Source organism: Chionomys nivalis, chromosome 4, assembly GCF_950005125.1.
Source record: "Chionomys nivalis chromosome 4, mChiNiv1.1, whole genome shotgun sequence".
Lineage (NCBI taxonomy): Eukaryota > Metazoa > Chordata > Mammalia > Rodentia > Cricetidae > Chionomys > Chionomys nivalis.
Genome location: NC_080089.1, coordinates 21,471,347 through 21,492,217, shown reverse-complemented (window position 1 = coordinate 21,492,217; position 20,871 = coordinate 21,471,347). Strand labels below are relative to the sequence as shown.

General features: G+C 50.2%; 1 protein-coding gene across 8 annotated transcripts; it reads left to right on the top strand.

Annotated features, from left to right (window-relative positions):
• The first annotated feature begins 561 nt into the window (after nucleotides 1-561).
• On the top strand, nucleotides 562-20,811 carry Rgl3 (ral guanine nucleotide dissociation stimulator like 3). Of its 8 annotated transcripts, none has more exons than XR_009057013.1 (21): nucleotides 562-622; nucleotides 1,042-1,170; nucleotides 1,707-1,933; nucleotides 2,075-2,128; nucleotides 2,286-2,500; nucleotides 6,599-6,738; nucleotides 6,830-7,045; nucleotides 7,676-7,779; nucleotides 7,874-7,958; nucleotides 10,860-10,916; nucleotides 11,022-11,108; nucleotides 11,288-11,320; nucleotides 11,393-11,526; nucleotides 12,468-12,563; nucleotides 12,671-12,739; nucleotides 12,826-12,922; nucleotides 14,276-14,416; nucleotides 14,767-14,881; nucleotides 15,351-15,494; nucleotides 19,394-19,491; nucleotides 19,999-20,811. XR_009057013.1 is itself a non-coding variant. In XM_057767856.1 (20 exons), exons 1-19 carry the CDS (start codon nucleotides 590-592, stop codon nucleotides 15,467-15,469), a joined length of 2,151 nt encoding a protein of 716 aa, XP_057623839.1. In that variant the 5' UTR covers nucleotides 562-589; the 3' UTR covers nucleotides 15,470-15,494; nucleotides 19,394-20,811. The 8 variants fall into 8 exon arrangements, 5 of the variants coding, with proteins under 5 accessions (XP_057623839.1, XP_057623840.1, XP_057623837.1 ...); XR_009057012.1 differs by having other exon boundaries at nucleotides 15,351-15,519; XR_009057011.1 differs by having other exon boundaries at nucleotides 15,351-15,519; nucleotides 19,394-20,811.
• The last annotated feature ends 60 nt before the right edge of the window (nucleotides 20,812-20,871 follow it).

The following is a 20,871-nucleotide window of genomic DNA, read 5'->3' as shown; positions in this document are numbered from 1 at the left end:
CTCTTGAGACGGGTTAGAGTCCGCCTCAGAATCGCGCAATAAAGGTCACAGATTAACCCCCTGGGTATTCACCTCTTCTTGGCCCTGCACCGCCCCTCATCGGCTGACCCCACAAAATGCAGGGCCACAGACACTTCGCAGCTTCCAGCCTGACACAATAGGGTTCCCATCACCTGTGATACAAATTCGGTGTGTTAAAACTTCATTTCTACCATAAAAAAAAGAACAAATTCAGTGTGCCCTCATTCCCCTCCAGACATAGGGGCACTCCTACACGTGGGGCTGATCAACCCCAACTGAACACAAAGAACTTCCCACCCGAGGACACAGACCTGTCGTCGTCCCCCGTACACTCATATCTGGGATCAGGGAAGACTTATGGTCAGCTTGACACACCTTTGGGGGAGGTCCCCGGACTTCTGTGTTGGTTTAAGTGCCAGGGTCCGGTTGGGGACCTCTGGAGCCGTACGACCGCCTTGCCCAGCCCCGCCCCGCGACTGGACGCGCGGCCGCCCCGCCCCACTGCCCGCTCCTGCTGGCCCTTCCGCCTCACTCCGCGGCGCCAGGGAGCAGGACGGGCATCGGGGCCATGCAAAGGACAGCGAGCAGAGAGCTGGCCTTGGTAAGAGGGAGCTGGGGAATCCTCAGACCCCACGTCCCTGGTGTATCCCCAGATTCAGAAACTCTGGATATCCACCTCTCGTTTTCTACCCCTTTCTGCCAAATGGATGTGCCCTGGAGTTCCCACTTGGGGATTCACACTTCCTGACCCCGCGACGCGGCTGGTTTGTGGGGTGGGGACCGGGGTCTGAGACTATCTCGGGAGGAAGAGACAAAAAGATTCTTTGTGACATTGGACTATGGAATGTCCCCAAATGATACCCCATCCACTCAAGACCTAAGAGGAGGGTATCTGTGGCGCAGAGGGACCCACCTGGGATCCCAGCCAGAGTCTCAGTACTCTGCTCGGGAAAGAGGCCCAAACTTACAGGCCAGGGCAGAGGTGGGGGGTCACTGCTCTGAGCCCGCCTCCACATCCAGGCGCCTCTGCAAGACTGGGGCGAGGAGACTGAGGACGGCGCCGTGTACAGCGTCTCCCTGCGGCGGCAGCGCAGCCAGCGCTCGACCCCAAAGGGGCCTGGAGACGACCAGGTGCGGAAGGGACTGGAGGTGAGCAGTGAGGGCGGGCTCAGCCCGGGCTGCAGCGGAGAGGCCAAAGCTAAGAGCAGCGGGGCCAGAAGGAAGGGCGGAGCTTAGAGGCGACCAGGTGAGTGGAAAGGACCTGGGGGCGTTCAGGTGACTGGGTATAAATTCAGGAAATGGGGGTGGGGCCAAATGATAGCGCTTCCCGAGAGGTAAAATGACCGGCAAGTTGCAGAAAATCTGAAAGGGGAGCAGCAAGGTGGGGCGGGGGGGTGGGGGGAGACCGAGGCTTGGCCAGTGAAGCGAGCTTGCAAGGCTGACTGAAGCCTAGGGTTGCCCGGTGAGGAGGGAACAGAAGGCAGGGCTTAAAGTGTGGGGTGTCTGTCCTACGGGTTTGATGTAGGCTTTTGATGGGTGGACATCTATTTAGGGAGTCTCAGATTTTCAGAAATGAACACAGTCAGAAGCAAAAGAGGTGCCAGCAACGGGTGTGGTTGAAAACAAGGTGCTTGGGACACCCCTCATGTTATTCCATCCACCGCGCCCCCCCTCCCCCCCCGCAGGCTCCCACCCCGGTTGCTGACACCTTCCTCCAGTACCGCACCAGCAAGGTGCGGGCGCTGAGGGCCGCCCGACTAGAGCGGCTGGTGCATGAGTTGGTGTCCGGAGACCGTGAACAGGATCCTGGCTTCGTGCCTGCCTTCCTGGCTACACACCAGGCCTTTGTGCCCACAGCCCGAGTTCTGGGCTTTCTACTGCCCCCGCCGCCGCCGCCGCCACCACCTCCTGGGTCAGTCATTCTTAGGAGACTCTCAGGTCCTCAATTTCAGAACCCCTTCTGCGCCCCCCGCCCCCAAATTTAGAACCCCAGAGCACAGGTCTTAAAAGCTCTATAGCTGCGTTACCATCTGATAGAGGCTTTTCTTCCCAGGGTAGACAGCAAGAGGGCAGAGGCACATGATCTGAGCTTCAGCAAGCATCTGAGGTTGGTTCCACCCTCACAGCCCCCACCCCCACCCCTGACCCGAGGGACCGTGGGGGAAGGGACCTCAAGGTCAGGACTGTCGGCTGGCTGCACTGCGAGGTTGGGAAAGTCTAGGTCCTTGGACTCAGTTTTGAATCACACATCCTTCTCGATTCAGGGCTGTGGTTTCGGTACTCGGTTTTTGGCTGCGAGATCATCCTCAGGACTTCTGGGATCCCCCTGCCCATCAGAACCTGGGGAATGTCCAAATATTTTTGGGCTGGGCAGCCCCAGGAGGGGCAGAAGCCAGGGAAGCAGAGAAGCTTCTAGAAGAGTTCTTGGAAGAGGCTAAGGGAGAACAGGCAGAGGAGGAGCAGCGACTGGCTTGGGCTGGTAAGGGACATTTAGTGCTGGTGATTCTGAGATTGTGCTACCCCTTTCAAAATGACAGACCTTGAACACATTTTTTTTAAAAAAAAAAATAACAACAAGAACAATTTTATTGTTAGGGGTCATCACATAAGGAACTTTATTAAAGTGTTGCAGCATTAGGAAGTTGAACACATTTTTTAAACTTATTTTAGTGCTTGGAAATAAACTCACCCTTTTTGCATACCAGGCAAGCACTGTAGGTCTGACCCACATCTCCAGCCCTGGAAAATGCTTCCTTTCCTCTCTTCCTTACTTAATGTGTGTGTGATGCATGTATGTGTTCATGAACATGGGTGCACATGCACATATGTGCACACGAATGTGGAGACCAGAAGACAATGCTAGGTGTTTTCCTCTGTTGCTGGCTACTATTATTGAACCTAGAGCCCACCCATTTGGCTAAACTGACTTGCCCTTGAGCCCCAAAGTTTCTCCTGTGTTTGCCTATCCAGGACTGGGCTTTCACTACTGTGCCTTGTGGTTTGTAGGTGCTGGAGATCTGACTTCAACTCCTCACACTTGCATGAGCAAATATATTACCCCCTGAGCCATTTCTCTGGCCTCATGGGCAATACTTTTAAGCTAAATGAGCCTTATTTTCTTCACCTGATCATAAGTCTTTATCAAAAGATATTAACATTTGCTTATTAGTATCTTCCTGCACCCCCAAGATCCTCCGTTCTCTGATTTGGGATGTCACTTAGTGGCTGAATGCTTGCCCAGCCAAAAGCAGCAACCTAGGTTCAAATCCCAGGCCTGCTAATGGCTGATTGTGTGCTTTCCCTGCATTAAATGCACCGTGTGCATGTAGCACCAGCCAGCGTAAGTCAAAAGATCTCTGCTCCCCTGGAACTGGAGTTTCAGTCAGTTGTGACCATGGTTTTGTTTTACTTTTTGAGACAGGGTCTTGCTATATACCCCGCGCAGAGCACAGCGCTAAGTAGCAGAGGGCGACTTTGGACAGATGTGTGGTTTACACAGAGCAAGGGACTGAACTCAGGGCCTCCTCTGTATGAGGCAGCACCAGTTCCTTCCCTGGAGTGTTGGATTGTGTGTGTGCCACCAGCCTAGTGTTGGTGTTTGTCTCCTGGTTTTGGTACTTGTTTTTTTGTTTATCAAAATAGGGTTTCTCTGTGTAGCCTTGGCTGTCCCGGAACTCAATCTGTAGACCAGGCTGCCTCGAACTCAGAATCCGCCTGCCTCTGCCTCCTAAGTGCTAGAATTAAAGGCGTGCGCCACCACCACCCAGATATTTCCTTTTTTGTTTGTTTTTTTTTTAAATCTTTATTTAATTATTCGTGTATTTATGTTGCCAGGAACTGGAACCTAGCTCTGTGTCGAGGCAGTTTTCCCATGGGATCTAAACTTTTAGGTATCTACCGGGCCGGTGGAGTGGGTGCCACACATCAATTGACACCTTATTGTGAGCACTAAGGTACCAGCAAACACCACAGAAAACTGGTGCTCTGGAAGCCAGCCTGGTCTACACAGTGACCTCCAGGCCACCCAGGGCTACATGGTGAGACCCTGTCTGGAAACAAAGGAAGCTGAGGATGGAGAAAAGATTACAAATCTCACTCAGGTCCCCTTGAAATGTCACTTCTGGGGCGGGTGAGAGGGCTCAACAAAGGGGCTTGCAGACAGTCCTCATAGTCTGAGTTTGGTCTCTGAGACTCCTGTAAGAAGAGAGAACAGGCTCCTGAAATTTGCATATGCGCAATAGATGCGTGTACTTTTCATTCATTTGCTCATTATTTATTTACATTGTCTGCATTTTTGGCAGTGCTGAGAGCGGCCCAATGTGCCAATAAGCCATCGCAATGAACCTAGATGAGATTTTGAGTTTTGTTTTGGGTTTTTTGAGACAGTGTCTCATCTCACTGTGTAGCCCAGGCTGGCCTGGAACTTGCTATGTAGCCCGAGCTGGTCTTGAACTCATAGAGAGCCTCCTGCCTTTGCTTCCTGAGTGCTGGGATTAAAGGCACCAAACCCGAAAGAAAGAAATTTCACTTCTCTTGAGAATGCCTGTCCCGTCCGTCCGACGCCTCTGAAGCTGCCTTGTTTTTCTGCACACTTTTTGTGGTTGATTCCTGGCTTCCCTGCATCCCGTGAGTGTAGGAGCGAAGGACGCTATTGGCTTTGTCTCCACAAGCAGGACAATTAGGATTAGCTAACGAAATAATTGTACTCGGCTTATACAGAATCATCGTCTCATCCGTGTTTGAGCTCATCTGATTCTGTGTCCCTAATCCTCATCCTTTAATCCCTCAAACCCTGAGCTCAAGTGGCCACTTCCAGCTCTCAGCCACTTCCAGCTCTCGAGAGAAGCAGCTACTTGCCTATGCCTACTGGTAATATTTTCTTCTCTGCTTAATTGATCACCGAGAAGTTTCCTTTCCTACCATCAAGTTTTAAATCTTTTGTTACATTTATTTCTTTATTCTGCGGTGGTGGACTGAGTGAGTGTGGGAGTTGGTTCTCTCCCTTCGCCATGTCGGCCATCGGGAGGGACCCCTTTGTGTGTGAGTGGCTAGGGACTGACCTAGGGCCTCACTCCTGTTCTTCCACTGAACCACAAACATTTGGGGCTTGGGGCTTGGCTTTCTGAGGTTTTCTTTGTTTTATTGGGTATAGCTGTGTGTGTGTCTGAACCCACTATGAAGATTCCGCTGACCTCAGGTTTTCAATCTTGCTCTTTTGGGGTAACAGGTGCTCACCGCCACATTTAGATAGAATTAGAGGTTATATTTTTATTTTACTTTTTAAGATTTAATTTTAAATATGTGTCTGTGTGTGTGTGAGGGATGACACACAAGTGCAGATGCCTGTGGAGGCTGGAGATTTTGAATTTCTTGGAGCTAGAGTTAGAAGCAGTTGTGAGCTGTCTGACATGGCTGCTCGGAACTAACCTCCAGTCTTCTGGAGTAATACTATAAGCTCTTAATCTCTGAGCCATCTCCCAGCCCCTGTTTTTATTTTTATTTTTTAACATTTATTTGTTTATTTTCATGTACGGGATGTATCATGTTACTGTGTGTGTGCGCGCGCGTGCGCGAGTGCTTGTGTGTGTGTGTGTGTGTATAGGTCAGAAGACAGCTTTTGGGAGTTGGTACTCTCCTTCTATTAATGGCATCCACTTCGGATCTTTGGCTTTGGCAGCGATCTCCTTTAACCACCGAGCCATCTCAGCAATGCCACGGCTAACACCCCACCTTGAGACGGAGTCTCACTCTGTAGCCCAAGCTAGCCTGAAACCATAGCTGAAGTCGGCTTCAAACTCATGGCAATCCTCTTGCCAAATGCCCCCCCACCAATGTCATCAGTCAGAGGCAAGGAAAGGAGGATGTCACAGAATCAAGAAAACTGAAGAACACAGTGATGTGTGGTGGCATATTCTTGTGATCCCAGCTGTGGCAGGAGGACCAGCCTGAGGGTATAGAAAGCCTCCTCCTAAAAACAAAAGCAACAACAAAACCACTCGGGATGGGCTGCTGAGATGGCTCCACCTGGTAAAAGCACTTGCTGCCAGACCTGGCCCCCCGAGTTAGATTCTTGGAACCTTCAGGGTGGAAGGAGAGAACCAACTCCCATTGTCCTTGACCTCCGAACATAAACCGTGACACTTGTGGACCCAAAATCACACATAAAATTAATTACGTAAATAAAAAGCAAAACACTCAGGGTATTCAGAGGTGAGGAGGTGAGACTCAGAGACACAGAGGCACTTGCCTAAGGTCCCACAGGCAATCTAGACTCCTGATGAGATTAAAGGCCTGCGTCACCACCGTCCAGCCTTTACTTTTATGTCTATCTCTGTGTGTGTGTGTTTTGCCTTCATGTTTGTCAGTGCATCGCATGTGCGCATGATGTCCACAGAGGCATCTTGTAGATCCTGTAGGTCCCCTGAGACTGGAGGTACATCGAGGTACAGAGTTGTTAGCTACCATGTGGGTGCTGAGAATCCAACCTCTGTCCTTTGGAGGAGCAGAAAGTGCTCCTAACTGCAGAGCCATCCTCTCAGTTCAAACCTGAGTTTTAAACATTGTATCTATTCCCTAGGCCCTCCCAGGGCTGCCCAGTCTTCCAGATCAGAATTCTCAGAGGACTTCGAGGAAGACGAAGGTCCCAGTTCTGAAGGCCCCGAGCTCCTGGACTTCAGCGTGGATGAGGTGGCGGAGCAGCTGACCCTTATGGACGTGGTGGGAACCCCTGCCAGCGTCAGGATGGGAGGGCGGGGGAGGTCTGTACTGATGAGCACCCACCCATCTTACCCTCTTCTCCCCTACGCAGGAGCTCTTCTTGCGCGTGCGTACCTGTGAATGTCTGGGTTCCATGTGGTCTCAGCGTGACCGGCCAGGAGCTGCAGGCATTTCTCCCACAGTGCGTGCCACCGTGGCCCAGTTCAATGCGGTTACGGGCTGCGTGCTGGGCTCGGTGCTCGCAGCGCCTGGCCTGGCAGCCTCGCAGAGGGCACAGCGCATCGAAAAGTGGATCCGCATCGCCCAGGTGTGCATCAGGATGGGACTGGGGCGGGCCCAGCAGCCGGCCTAGGGTGCAACCAGAAACCAGCTTGCTGAAGCTGAGGATTAGAGGCTGGAAGTGGATGTGTTGAAACAATAGGATTGCAGTGGGGAATGGGAAAAGGGGGGGGGAACAGATCAGGTGTATGGAGTGCCTAGAGGAGTAGGGAGGGGAAAAGATGATCCTGGAGGACTTGGGATAGGATCTTGGATCCAGATGAGAGGCTGTGGGCACGCGTAAGAACTGAGGAACTAGAGAGAAGTAAGGCATAGGGAGAGATGGGTGAGACAGGCTCAGCCAGGAGGGGTTAAGAGCTGAGGGAGGGGCTCGTTGGAAAAAGGGAGTATGTCGGCTTACCTGCTTAGCCACTCTACAGGTGAGGCCTGGGGTCTGACCTGGTATCAGAAAAGCCCAACCTCAAGTCTGGTGTAGTGGCATGTGCCTGTAGTCCCAGCATTGGGGAGGTGGAGGCAGAAAGATCAGCCTTGGCTCTGGAACCAGAAGTTGTCTTTAAAAACAAAACAAAGGCAGCATGACACAGCTACCGAAAAAGCTGTGCCTGGGAGATGGAAGTGGAGTGTGGCCGCTGACCAGAGCTGCCACCCTTACTCCCAGCGCTGCAGGGAACTTGGCAATTTCTCTTCATTGCGAGCTATCCTGTCGGCCCTGCAGTCTAACCCCATCTACAGGCTCAAGCGCAGCTGGGGATCTGTGAGCCGGTGAGTTGGGTGCCCCATGCAGTAACCCTGCCCTGGCTCTGACTCTTCCCTCTGCTGACCTGAGCACGCCTCTCACCGCCCGCCCCCCCCACAGGGAACCACTGTCCACTTTCAAGAAACTGTCGCAGATATTTTCTGATGAGAATAATCATCTCAGCTGCCGAGCAATTCTTTCCCAGGTATTGGGTACCCCCAAATCAAGAAAGTGCGGTGGCTTGTGCTTGGAAGGCTGAGGCGGGAGGAACACTGTGAGTTTGAGGCCAGCCTGGTCTACAGAACGAGTTCCAGGGCAGGCTCCAAAGCTACACAGAGAAACCCTGTCTTGAAAAGCAAACAAACAACAACAACCACAAAAATACTCAAAGTATGAAGACAGGGAGATGGCTCAGTCTGTGAAGTGCCTTCCGCACAGGCATGAGTCTCTGAGCGCAGAAGCCAGCAGCCACACAAGAGCTGAGTGGGAGACCTCTGTAGTCCCAGCAGTGAGGGAGGCAGAGGCAGGTGGACAGGGGCTCTAGATAGACGATCTAGCTAAAAGCATCAAGCTCCAGCTTATAAATATTACAGAGGAAATCAATACAGGAAATACTTGATATTTGGGGTTTTTTTTACTTTACTTTATGAGTGTTTGCCTATATATATGTGTGTGTGTGTGTGTGTACCATGAACATGCGTGAGGGTCTACAGAGATCAAAAGAGGGCATCAGATCTCCTAGAACTGGAGTTATAAATGATTATGAATGTGGATGCTGGAAATCAAACCTGGTCATTTTCAAGAACAAGTGCTCTTAACCACTGAGCCATCTCTCCAGTTCAGGTACTTGGTGTTGACCTCTGGCCTAACACACACACACACACACACACACACACAAAACCACACATGCATACACTCACAAACATATTTACACACACACAAACCAAAACAAGGGGCTCAGAATGTGGCTTAGTCACACATGCGAACCCATGTAAGTCAGTCATAGGGTGTAGCTTCTCACGCCAGCATTTGAGAGGTGGAGGACAGGGTGTTCAAGGACAGTTTCAGCTACAAAGTGAGTCCAAGGCTATTCTGAACTCCAAAAAACCTTGCCTCAAAACAAAACAAAAGTAAACAAATGCTTTAAAAAACAGGGCCCGGTGACACACACTTCAATCTCAGCACTCGGGAGACTGAGGCAACCTGGTCTACAGGGTGAGTTCCAGGACAGCCAGGGCTAAGGGGACTTGGAGCCATTCTCAGGGAAGCATCGTATCCTCAAAACATCCTTCCTTTAGGAATCTGCTGCAAAGCCGACTCCAGCTTCTGTCTCCAGCTTGCTTTCTCCCTCTCTCACAGGCAACACCAGCCTTCTTCATTCATTCCGCAAAATGCAAGGAAGTCAGAGGAAATGCTTTCCTAAGGGGCCTAGGGAGAAGGAACCATGTTCTAGGAATTTACCTTGATAGGGGTTTTTCAAATGTGGGCCAGCAAGGGTAAAGTTCTGATTAGAATTGAGTGCTCACCCTCAGTGTGAATTCCATATAGATGAGCATGAAGCCTAATTCCTGGATCTGGAACATCTGATACCCTCAAGATAGGTGTGTGCTGTGCCCACTCCCCTCCTTCACACTCCCCTTCCCACCTCATGGCCCTTACCCACCTGATGGCCCTTGTTTCTGCCTTCCTTCTTATGAGTTATCTTGGCTGTCCAGGCCATTTTGTCTCACTTGGTCACCCCTGACTAATTATTACCCCAAACAGCACATGACAACACAGTAAATATTCAGTAAATACCATGAGGGGCTGAAGCTGGATTCGGTTGGTAGAAGCTTGCATAGCACAATGAAACCCCGGGGTTCCCTCTCCAGCGCTGTATAAAATAGGTGAGGTTGTACACACCTGTCACCCCAGGAGGCAGAGGCAGAAAGAGCAGGAGTTTAAGGTCACTCTATGCCACAAAGACCCTGTCTCCAAAAAAACAAAACTAAAGCAAAACAAAAAGTGAAATGAAAGAAGAGAAGAGAAAGGAAAGGAAAAGAAAAGAAAAATACCTTGTTAATGTATGGGCAGGGCAGGTAGCACACCCCTGTAAGCACAGAACTCAGGAACGAGACAGGAAGATCTCGGAGTTTGTAGCCAGCCTGGGCTATAGTGAGACCTTATCTCAAAACAAACAAACATCAGGGGAACCAGAGAGGTGGTCAGTGGTCAAGAGCACTTGCACTCTTTGAGAGGATCTGAGTTTGGTTCCAGTGTTTCATCCATGCGACTCACAATCATTTCCAACTCAGCTCCAGGGAATCTGATGCCCTCCTCTGGCCTTCTGAGGCACTGCACACACATCTACACATACCCATACTCATATACACACAAAACAGACAACCAAACAAAATTTAAAAACCTTCCCAGTGAAGGTGTATCTCAAATGAGGAGGATTCAAGAGACAAAAATCAAAGCTACTGTGTACCAGGCATTGTCCTGACCCTCCGAGAACCAAACACATACTTGTTCCTGTAGGAGACGCTGCCAGCCCAAAGGACGACAGAACAGACCTTCTTGCTGTCTGTCTGAATAATGCCCAGAAGTGAGCCCAGGGTCCTTCTAGAGGTTCCCCAGTCAGCCTGTTCTAAGTAAACCGGGAACAAACGTTTTTCTTCCCATCCACTCTGGGGGCGTAGAACTTGCTCCAGAACTCCCTGAGTTCAGGCTTTTTCTGTCCCCAGGGTACTCTACACCCTGTTTGGCAACAACAACTCATTTGTGATGTTCTTTTGTTTTTAGACAGGGTCTCCTGTAGGATAAGGATGCCCTGAGCACCTGATCTTCCTGCCTCTGTCTCGAGTGCTGGGCTGACAGGAGAAGGCTGCCACAGTCAGTCTATGAACTACTTGGGATGGAACCCAGCAGTTCCAACTAAACTACAGCCCCAGGCCACAAAAGTCAGCCCAGTGCTGACCGGGTGGGTCCTTTCCCTGCTGAGCCATCTCACCACCCCCCAGCTAGTGGTCTGTGAAGGCAGCGTGGTAAATGTGCCAGTCTCAGAGTGGTCTCTGTGAGAAGTGTCAAAGTGAGCCTCGGATTCCTTTAGTCTCTTCCTTCCCAGGAGGAGGCTACTGAGGGACCCCATGATGATGACTGCCTCCCAGGAAGCCTGCCGTCAGTAAGTGATAGGGTTCAGGATGGAGATGGGGGTGACAAAGGGGACTCTCGGAGAGGGGCCTGGGGTCAGTGATGCCACTGAGTAACTGAAGTTTTGGGGTTGCAGAAACTGTCCCCAGGTCCTGTCCCCTACCTTGGCACCTTTCTCACAGACTTGATTATGCTGGACACAGCCTTACCGGATATGTTGAAGGTTTGACCCCTTACCCTTGACTCCTGACCCCTGCTCTAATACCCCCAACGCATCACCTTTGATCCTGCCTTGTACCCATCTCCCCCAGCATAAGGTGGCTCACACCATCCTAGCTTTTGATCTTGACTTTTGACCCTTGACCCTGGATGCTGTAGCTCAGGCCAGTTTTGCCCCCTCAGGGAAATCTCATCAACTTTGAGAAAAGGAGGAAGGTGAGTAGATGGGTACTTGGGTGGGTAGGATGCCCCAGGGTGGGGAAGCAGGGTGGGGCAGGATCTCAGTAGACACCCCCTCAGGAATGGGAGATCCTGGCCCGAATCCAGCAGCTACAGCATCGCTGCCAACTCTACAGCCTGAGCCCCCACCCACCAATCCTGGCTGCCCTTCGAGCCCAGCGCCAGCTCAGTGAGGAACAGAGGTATCCAACCCACCAAGTCTAGTTCACATACAATCCACCTTTCCTCCCCTTCCAGAAGCTTCCCAGACCATTCAGAGGACAGCCCCACCCTGTACCCTTTATTCTCTCTGTCTGAAGGTCACTACCCACCTCCAACCTAAAATATGAGCCCATTCTATACTGTGATTTCAGCCCTTCATGTCCATTAGTCAATCAACTTGAACGCCCCACCTGTCTCCCCGTAGACTTCTGATCCTGTCATCCAAATCTGTGACCCTGACCATCAGCTCCTCAGTGACGCTGGCTTTAGTGTCTGTCTGGCCCCCCAACTCAAGAGCCTTATTGCTTCTTTTCATTTTGTTCAACACATGCCATGCACTGTTGATCCCCTAAATTATCTGACCCTGAACTTTAATGTTGGCCCAATTGACTCTTCAGTTCATCCTGCGGTTTCTGTTTTGTTTTGCATTTGTAGTGTTAATGCCTCATACACGCTAAGTCTGTGCTCTACGCCTCAACCACGGCCTCAGCCCCTCGCTGGGAACTCTAGGCAGGGGCTCTACCCCTCAACCACGGCCTCAGCCCCTCGCTGGGAACTCTAGGCAGGGGCTCTATCCCTCAACCACGGCCTCAGCCCTCACTGGGGACTCTAGGCAGGGGCTCTACCCCTAAGCCATGGCCCCAACCTCTCACTAAGGGATTCTCTGCAAGCACTCTATGTGTGAGCCACACCCCCTAGCTAATCTCACCCTGTAAGTGCTGTGCACCCCACTAACCAAACAGTTCACCCCATCTATAATGCACCCTGGTACCCCAGTGAATCCTGTTTCTATCCTAACCTGACACCTCACCCCTTCTTCTCTCCCCACTCTGTACTTGATTAACAACTCACACTAACTCTTACCTCTTGATCCTTGCTCTGCTTCCTGTTCCCTCGCCGCTCACATGCTTAACCTCTCCAGCTACCGGGTCTCCCGTGTCATTGAGCCACCAGCTGCCTCCTGCCCCAGCTCCCCACGTATCCGGCGGCGAATCAGCCTCACAAAGCGTCTCAGTGCGTGAGTGTCGGGACGTGTGCAGTGGAAGCCGTGGGGGTAGAGACGGGGGAGCGGGTGGACAGGGGCGTTCAGTCTCAGAGCTAAACCGTCCCTTCTCCTCACCCTAGGAAGCTGTCCCGGGAGAAGAACTCTTCCCCTAATGAGAGTCCCGGGGACCCGTCCTCACCAGCCTCCAGGTGAGTAGGCAGGCCAAAAGGGACTGGCGACATCAGGACCAAAAGTCCGGCCAGCCCTCCCACCTTGAATTCTGTGTTTTCATCAGTGTTTCTCCAGGGTCTCCCCCATCCAGTCCTAGAAACCGAGAACCTCCTCCTGGTAGTCCGCCAGCCTCCCCAGGACCCCAGAGCTCCAGCAACAAGGTACCACGATGATCTGTGGTTGTGTTGAGGACTGGGGCACAGGTTTCAGTATCTGTGTGTGCACATGCGTGTGTGAGTCTGGTGTGTGTATGTATGTGTGTGTGTATGCAGCACTGCAGGTATGTGTTGCAGAGACTGACTGCTCTCTGCTGTTTCTCTGGGAGACTGCACCTCCGTGGCCATATGAGTCATGACCTACCATCTGGCTCCTCCTGTCTGATTGGATTTCCACCTATCTGTAGGGCACACCAGGTATAATCCCCATACTTTTTTCCCCTAATAAACAATACTCCAGCCAAGTGTGGTGGTGGTGCAGGCCTGTAATCCCAGCACTTGGGAGATGGAGGCAAGAGGACCAGAAGTTCAAAGCCGTTCTTGGCTACATAATGAGCCTGGGTTCCATGATGTCATGTCTCAACAACAATGACAAAAACAAATCAAAAACCAAAACAAAACACAAAGTACTGGGATTGGACCTAAAACCTTTCAAGCCGGGCGATGGTGGCGCACGCCTTTAATCCCAGCACTCGGGAGGCAGAGGCAGGCGGATCTCTGTGAGTTCGAGACCAGCCTGGTCTACAAGAGCTAGTTCCAGGACAGGCTCCAAAGCCACAGAGAAACCCTGTCTCGAAAAACCAAAAAAAAAAAAAAAAAAAAAAAAAACAACCTTTCAAGTACTCCGCTACTGAGCCGTGTTCCCAGCCCCTTGCAGGAGATTCTTTCTAGACAGGGGCTTGACCGCTGAGCCATATCCCAGCTCCTCAGTGGCAGACTCTAAGTCAGTGGCAAATTACTATGCTCCCAACACTTTTATTACTTTTTGTCTTGAGACAGGGTCTGACTAGGTTGCCGAAGCTAGCCTTGAACTTGCGATCCTCAGACCTCAAACTTTCCAGCAGCTGAGATAATAGTTCTGTGCCACCAGCTCTAGCTGTCACTCACTTCTACAAGGATATACAAGCCTAGAAGTCTGCATACCTGACAGGGAAATGGCCCAAATATCCACAGAGCTATGCTTGAGGCTGCTCACCGATGGTGTGTTGTGGCTTTCCAACTGTACACTGTGCACTATGTGCTGTCTACTCTGGAGCCTGCTGTGAACTTGGCTTTGTGTGTCTATGGGTCATGTGTCCATCTGTTTCTATAACAGGGAACTGGAGTCTGTGTGTGAGGGATGACATGCTCGGTCTTGTGTGTACCCTAACTGTCTCATGTAGGAGGAAAGGGGTGTGAGGACTCTGGGGGAGTTGTGTGTGTTCATCAGCTGACTGACTATAGTGGGGAGAGAGCCGCATGGTCTTCATCACGCAGATGAGCAAGGCCACAAACTCTCCAACCCCACGCTGCCTACAGCCGTCTCTGAACATGGATTCCTCCACAACCTTGACCCTGAGCAACCCTCGAATTCCTCTCCTTGGGCAGCAGACCTCAGAGGCCCGTGTCATTCGAGTCAGCATCGACAATAACCATGGGAACTTGTATCGGAGCATCTTGGTAAGGGACGAGGAGGGGACAGCCTTGTCCTTAGTTCTGGGACCCTGCCCCCTTACCACCTGCCCCTCTTCTAAGAGTTTTAATTACATATGTGTGTGTATATATATATAGTATGTGTATGTATATGTATATATAGTGTGTATACATATATGTATATAGTGTGTGTATATATACATACATACATACACATATATATATATTGTGTGTGTGTGTAGGTCAGATGACAACTTGCAGGAATTGGTTCTCTCCTTCTACCATGCAGGTGTCAGGGATTGAACTCAGGTTGTCTCTTGGAGTAGTCTTTACCTGCTGAACCATCTCACTGGTCTTTTCCTGTCTTTCTTTTCCAGCTCACTTGTCAGGACAAAGCCCCCAGCGTGGTGCAAAGAGCCCTGGAGAAGCACAATGTGCCTCAGCCCTGGGCCCGTGACTACCAGCTCTTCCAGGTCCTACCTGGAGACAGAGGTAAGCAAGGACATTTTGCATTGAGCTGAACTTGGAACCAGTGCTGTCACTGCTGTGACAAAACCCCAGGCAGCAGCTGATGAGAGGAAGGGTTTATCTTGGCTCACAGTTGGAGAGCTACAGTCCGTTATGGCGGGGCGAGCACGGAGAAGCTCCAGGCTGCTGATCACTCCACACAATGCTACCAAATGTGGGCCGAGTATTCAAATACCCAAGACCATGAGGAACATCCCAGTTCCAACCACCACCACCAGCACCCACAATCACAGGTTGTTCAAGCGTTGAGTGTGAATGCCCTTAGCTTAACCGCCTGAACAGTAAGAGCGGTGGCAGTCATCTGAGTTCATTGTCACTGTAGACCGAGCTTGGCTGGGAGGGAGTTTGGGAGAAGTCATTGGGGTGATAGGAAGTTGCCAAAGGAGCACCCAGACTTTGCAAGCCACCCATCGTGGTCCCCATTTCCACACAGAACTCCTGATTCCGGACAGTGCCAATGTCTTCTATGCAATGAGCCCAACCGCCCCTGGCGACTTCTTGCTGCGTCGGAAAGAGGGGACACGGCATTCACCTTCAGCCTCCCCAACCTGAAGCAGCACTCACCACAGACAGCTTGGTACCTGGCTTCTACCACCGTCAAAGTAGGGGTCCATTTCCTGAAGAGCTTCCATCCCCCAATGGAAGCCATCTTGTTCCATATCCTGGGGACTCCTCAGCCTTAGCCCATCAGACACCCTCTCTCTGACTTCATGAGCACTTGGTCATTATTCCAGAAACATGGATGTGTGAGAAAAGTGTAGAACTCAGAAAAATCAAGAGCTTTAAGAGCTGGGAGCTTAGCTTAGTGGCTGGGCACTTGCCCAGCATGCCCTAGACCCTGGATGTTTTCAGCACTACCCAAAATAAAAGTCCTGTAGAGTATAGTTAAGTTGGATCCTAACACGTAGCAAGCAGGGGTCTGAGAGCCAGCACTGAGTATATCCAGCATGTTGCCACATGCCATAATCCCAGTGCTCGGGAGCTGCAGGTAGGAGAATCAGGAGTTTGTCATCCTCAGCTACATATATATATGAACTGAAGGCAAACCTGGGCTACATCATGAAACTTCATTTTAAAATACAAAACTAAGAAAAGTTTGAAAAAATCCTCACGAGAGTTCAGGGTTTTCTCCCCCTCGCTTTCAGAAGGTGCCACCCTGCCTCTCCATCACACGAGTGGAGTTGTGGGAGGAGGGCAGGAGTTTGTCATTACTTGCAAATACAGGCAGTGAGAAACTGGGCATGGCGGTGAATGGCTGTCACCCTAGCACTGTGGAGGCAGGAGGATCTCGAGTCCAAGGTCATTTTCAGCTGTAGTGGGAGTTCCAGACCAGCCTGTGACATCATTCCCTGTCTCAAATAAGCAAAGAGAGACTGTAGATGAAGTGAGCTCGGAGGTAACCTCAAAACAGCAGCAGCAGCAGCAGCAGCACGCTGGCTTCAGAGCTTCTGCTGTAAACTAGACCTCAACAGGAAGGGGCTCTAGGTCTCACCGAGTTCTTCCATTTTCAAGGGATCTGTACAATGCCTTAGTGAGGAAACCTCAATTCAGATCCCCAGCACCCACATAAACAGCAGGGCATGGTGGGGTATGTCTGTGATTCCAGTCTAGGAGTGGAGAAAGTCAGGTCCCAGGGGTTTGCTAGCCATCATTCACGTGAGACCCTGTCTCAATAATGTTGAGGGCCATCAAGATGACTCAGTGGGTAAAGGTGCTTGTGCAGCAAGCCCGGTGACCTGAGTTCAATCCCAGGATCTACGTAAAGATGGAAGGATAGAACTGATTCCACAAAGGGGTCTTCTGACCTGTGTGTGTGCACCAAGACATGTGCTCTCAGTACACATTTCAAGACAGGGTTTCTGTGTGTAACAACCCTGGCTGTCCTAGAGCTCGCTCTGTAGGCCAGGTTGGCCTCAACCTCACTGAGATCCGCCTGCTTCTGCCTCCTGAGTGCTGGGATGAAAGGCGTGCACCACCACCACCCAGCTGCCAACACACATCTTATACATACACAAAAGAGTAATAAGTAAATATTTTTAAAATAAGGTAGAGAATGATAGATATCTGATACCAGCCTCTGGCCTCCATGGGAGTGTGCATGAGTGAGCACACACACGCATAATACACACCCATAAATCCTAGTGAAATAGGCACTTGCCAAAAGGAAATTGATATCTCCTGTATTGAAAAGTCCAATAAGGGCGAGGCAGTAGTGATAGCATTCAGGAGGCAGAGGCAGGAGGATCTCTGAGTTCGAGATCAGGTCAGCCTGGTCTACAGAGAAAATTCCAGGACAGCCAGAATAAACAGAGAAACACTGCCTTGAAAAAGAAACAATGAGAGAGAGAGAGAGAGAGAGAGAGAGAGAGAGAGAGAGAGAGAGAGCAAGAAAAGAGAAAGAAAAGTCCAATACGGGGCTGGAGAAATCACTCAGTGGTTAAGAGCTCTTCTTTTTTTTTTTTTTTTAAAGATTTATTTATTATGTATACAACATTCCTTCCGTGTATGCTTGTATGCCAGAAGAGGGACCAGATCTCATTATAGATGGCTGTGAGCCACCATGTGGTTGCTGGGAATTGAACTCAGGACCTCTGGAAGAACAGTCAGTGTTCTTAACCTCTGAGCCATCTCTCCAGCCCAAGAGCTCTTCTTCTTGCTAAGGATCTGGATTCTGTTCCCAGCACCCTCAAGGAGGCTCACTACTCCCTCAGCACTTGGCACTCACATGGAGGCGACTCTGATTTGCTCTGAGAATAAGATTGTCTGTTCTCCCTCAAATTCACTCACCTTGTATGGAACTAAAGCCACTGATCTTCAGCCACTCAAAGTAAAAGCCACAGATATGCTTGCCACTGTAGCACACAGAAAGCCAAAGGTGAAGGAAGATGGGCTTAAGGGCAACCCACACTACGTAAGAGACCCTGTGTCAAAGCAACATGAACACTTTTCCTGTGTTAGGGCTCAAACCCTGGGCCTTGTTCGTGGTGGGCACTTGCTCTGCCATTGATCTACAACAAAAGCTGCTTTGTCCGACTCCTGTAGCAAATATGGTCACATGATTAATTCTTGGTCAATGAGAGATACAATGAAGGGAAGTTGGCCAATTCTGAGGTCTACTCTTAAATGGGAGGGGTGAGTCTTCCCCTTCCACATTTCCTGCTTTCTGCTGGTTAGAATGAAGACATGAGATAACTGGTCTGGTTGAGTAGTCACATCCTCTGAGTAACTGAGCAACAAGTGGGAAGGCACCTGGGCCCCTGGAGTCGGATAGCTGCTGTGTGGATTGCTGTTACTTGGAGAGTAATGTCAGAAATAAATTGCTATCTCCTTCTGCTATCCTTGGTTTTGTCATAGTAGCCAAAAGAACATTTTTGTGCTAGAGGTTGGTGGAGCACTCCTTTAATCCCAGCACTCAGGCAGAGGCAGGTGAATTTCTGAGCTCGAGACCAGCCTGGTCTACAGAGAGGGTTCCAGAACAGCCAGGACTGTTACATAGAGAGATCCTGTCTCTAAAACCAAACTAAACAAAAACAAACAAACAACAAAAAAGAACATCCTTGGGTGTCTCGCTTAGTTGTTTGTTACTATCGTTATTATGATTGTGTGCTGAACACATGTGTTTACAGGCAAGCACTACACAGGCCAGAGGGAGACTTAAAACATCTTAGTTGAATATGCTCCATCCTATTTTTTGTGACAGGATCTCTCACTGAACCTGGTGGTCACCTGTTCAGCTAGACTGGCTCCTCATCCTGCCTTTTACATGGGTACTGGGGATCGAACTTTACCTACCGAGCCATCTCCTCAGCTACCGTTTGTCTGGTTTTGTTGTTGTTTGTTTATTCAAAAATCTCCTTAAGACCATTTGTATCAGACTGCAGAGATGACTCAGTGGTTAAGAGCACTAGCTGCTCTTCCAAAGGTCCTGAGTTCAATTCCCAGCAATCACAAAGTGGTTTACAACCATCTATAATGAGATCTGGTGCCCTCTTCTGGCATGTAGACATACATGCAGGCAAGATACTGTATAAATAATAAATGAATCTTTAAAAAAAAAAAAAAGACCATTTGGGCGGGGGGAGGGGGAAGGGGTGGTGCACACCTTTAATCCCAGCACTCGGGAGGCAGAGGCAAGTGGATCTCTGTGAGTTCGAGGCCAGCCTGGTCTACAAGAGCTAGTCATTTGTATGTGCGGCACCATCTCATTTTCTCATCTGAACTAGCTTGAGAGTGTCCCCTTGCCCCATACACATTTCTAGGCCAGGCATGGCGCACATGCCTGTAATCACAGCATGGGCTTGGGGGGGAGGAGCAGAAGCAGGAAGACCCCTCTAAGTTTGAGCCTTTAATATACAACCAAGCTGTCTCCAAACAAAGCCCATTTCTTGAGGAAGAGAATCACACTGATATCCACCTTTTGTTGTTTTATGTGTTTGATCATTTTGGCTGCGTATACATCTGTGCACATGTGTACAGTGCTCATAGAGACCAGAAGAGGAACTGGAAATACAGACAGTTGTGAGGCACCTTGTAGGTGCTGGGAATCCAAACCAGGTCCTCTGCAAGAGCAGTATGTATGTATGTATGTATGTATGTATGTATGTATGTATGTTTGTTTGTATGTGCAGTATGTGCGTATTTATCTATCTCTCTACCAATCTATCCATGTATGTATTTATTCATATATGTATGTACATATCCATACATATATCTTTGTGTGTGCATCCATACATGTATCTATTGTGTACATATGTATGAATTCACCTACCTTTCTGTCCATCTTGGTGGTGCTGGGGATAAACCCGAGGCTTTCCGCTGCTAGGCAAGGGCTGTACCATGAGCTACACCCCATTCAACTTTCTTTTTTTTAAAAGTAAAGGAAGCTAGGTGTGGTGGCACAGGTCTGTGATCCCAGCATTCAGGAACCTGAGACAGGAGGATTGCCACAATTCCAGAACAGTCTGGGCTATTTAGTGATACCCTGTGTCAAAAACAAACAAAAAAACAATAAAACAATACAGGAGCTGTAGCTCATTGTAGAGCCCTTGTTCAGCATGTCTGAGGTCTGGGTTCCGTTCCAGCACCACATAGACCGGAGATGGTAGTGCATGCCTGCCATCCATCCCGACACGGAGGAAGTGGAGGCAGAACAGAAGTTCAAGATCATCCTTAGTGATCATATGGTGAATTTGAAGTCAGCTTGGGATACAGTAAGACCCTGTTTCAAAAAAAAAAAAAAAAAAATCCGGGCTGGTGAGACCTAAGCCCCAATGCTGGGAACCACATGGCAGGAGAGGGCTGGCTCCCAAAGTGCCCTCCATATGTGCCCTAGGGCATCGGGGCATGCACACACTCATGCATGCATGCACGCGTGCGCACACACATGCACATAATAAATAAATGTTTACGATTTTAAAAATCATAATGATATATTCCCAAATCGGTGTAATGCACAAACAGAAAACACCATAGCATGTTGTTTGTCAGACTGCACGGCCTGGTCCCTCTCACACGTCCAGTTGGTAGTCTTCTTTAGGATTTTTATTTCGAACCGGACTGAGGAAGAGATACTGCCTAGTGCAACAACATAGCTTCCATCTGTGTCCTGCTGGCCTGCGCAGCAGGGCAGATTTGCAGATGCCCTGACTAGACGTGAAGAAGGTAAGTCTCCTGTCCATGACCACATTAGCAACCACTAACCCCCTCCCCCGAAACAAAAGCCTGCTGTCTGCCCCACCCCCCTACACTGGTTATGGCGGCGGCTGTGCCCAAGAGGGCCCCTGTTCCCTCCGGAGGCCTGTGGCTTATCTGTCCCCGACTGCGTGCTGGCCCCGCCCCCTGGAGGGAGCTGCCACTTGGAAGCTCCTGGTCAGCTGTGTCCGGCAGCTGCTGCTGACCCAGCTGTGGACTGGGGGAAAGGGGAAAGAGAAAAGGGGAGGGGAGGCGGGGGGGAC

Bases quoted from the DNA above. Each gene is read 5' to 3' on its own strand.
- Rgl3 (XM_057767856.1), top strand. From the start codon at position 590: ATGCAAAGGACAGCGAGCAGAGAGCTGGCCTTG. The intron at 2,501-6,598 runs GTAAGGGACATT...TCTATTCCCTAG, and splicing joins GCAGCGACTGGCTTGGGCTG to GCCCTCCCAGGGCTGCCCAG. The intron at 6,739-6,829 runs GTGGGAACCCCT...TCCCCTACGCAG, and splicing joins AGCTGACCCTTATGGACGTG to GAGCTCTTCTTGCGCGTGCG.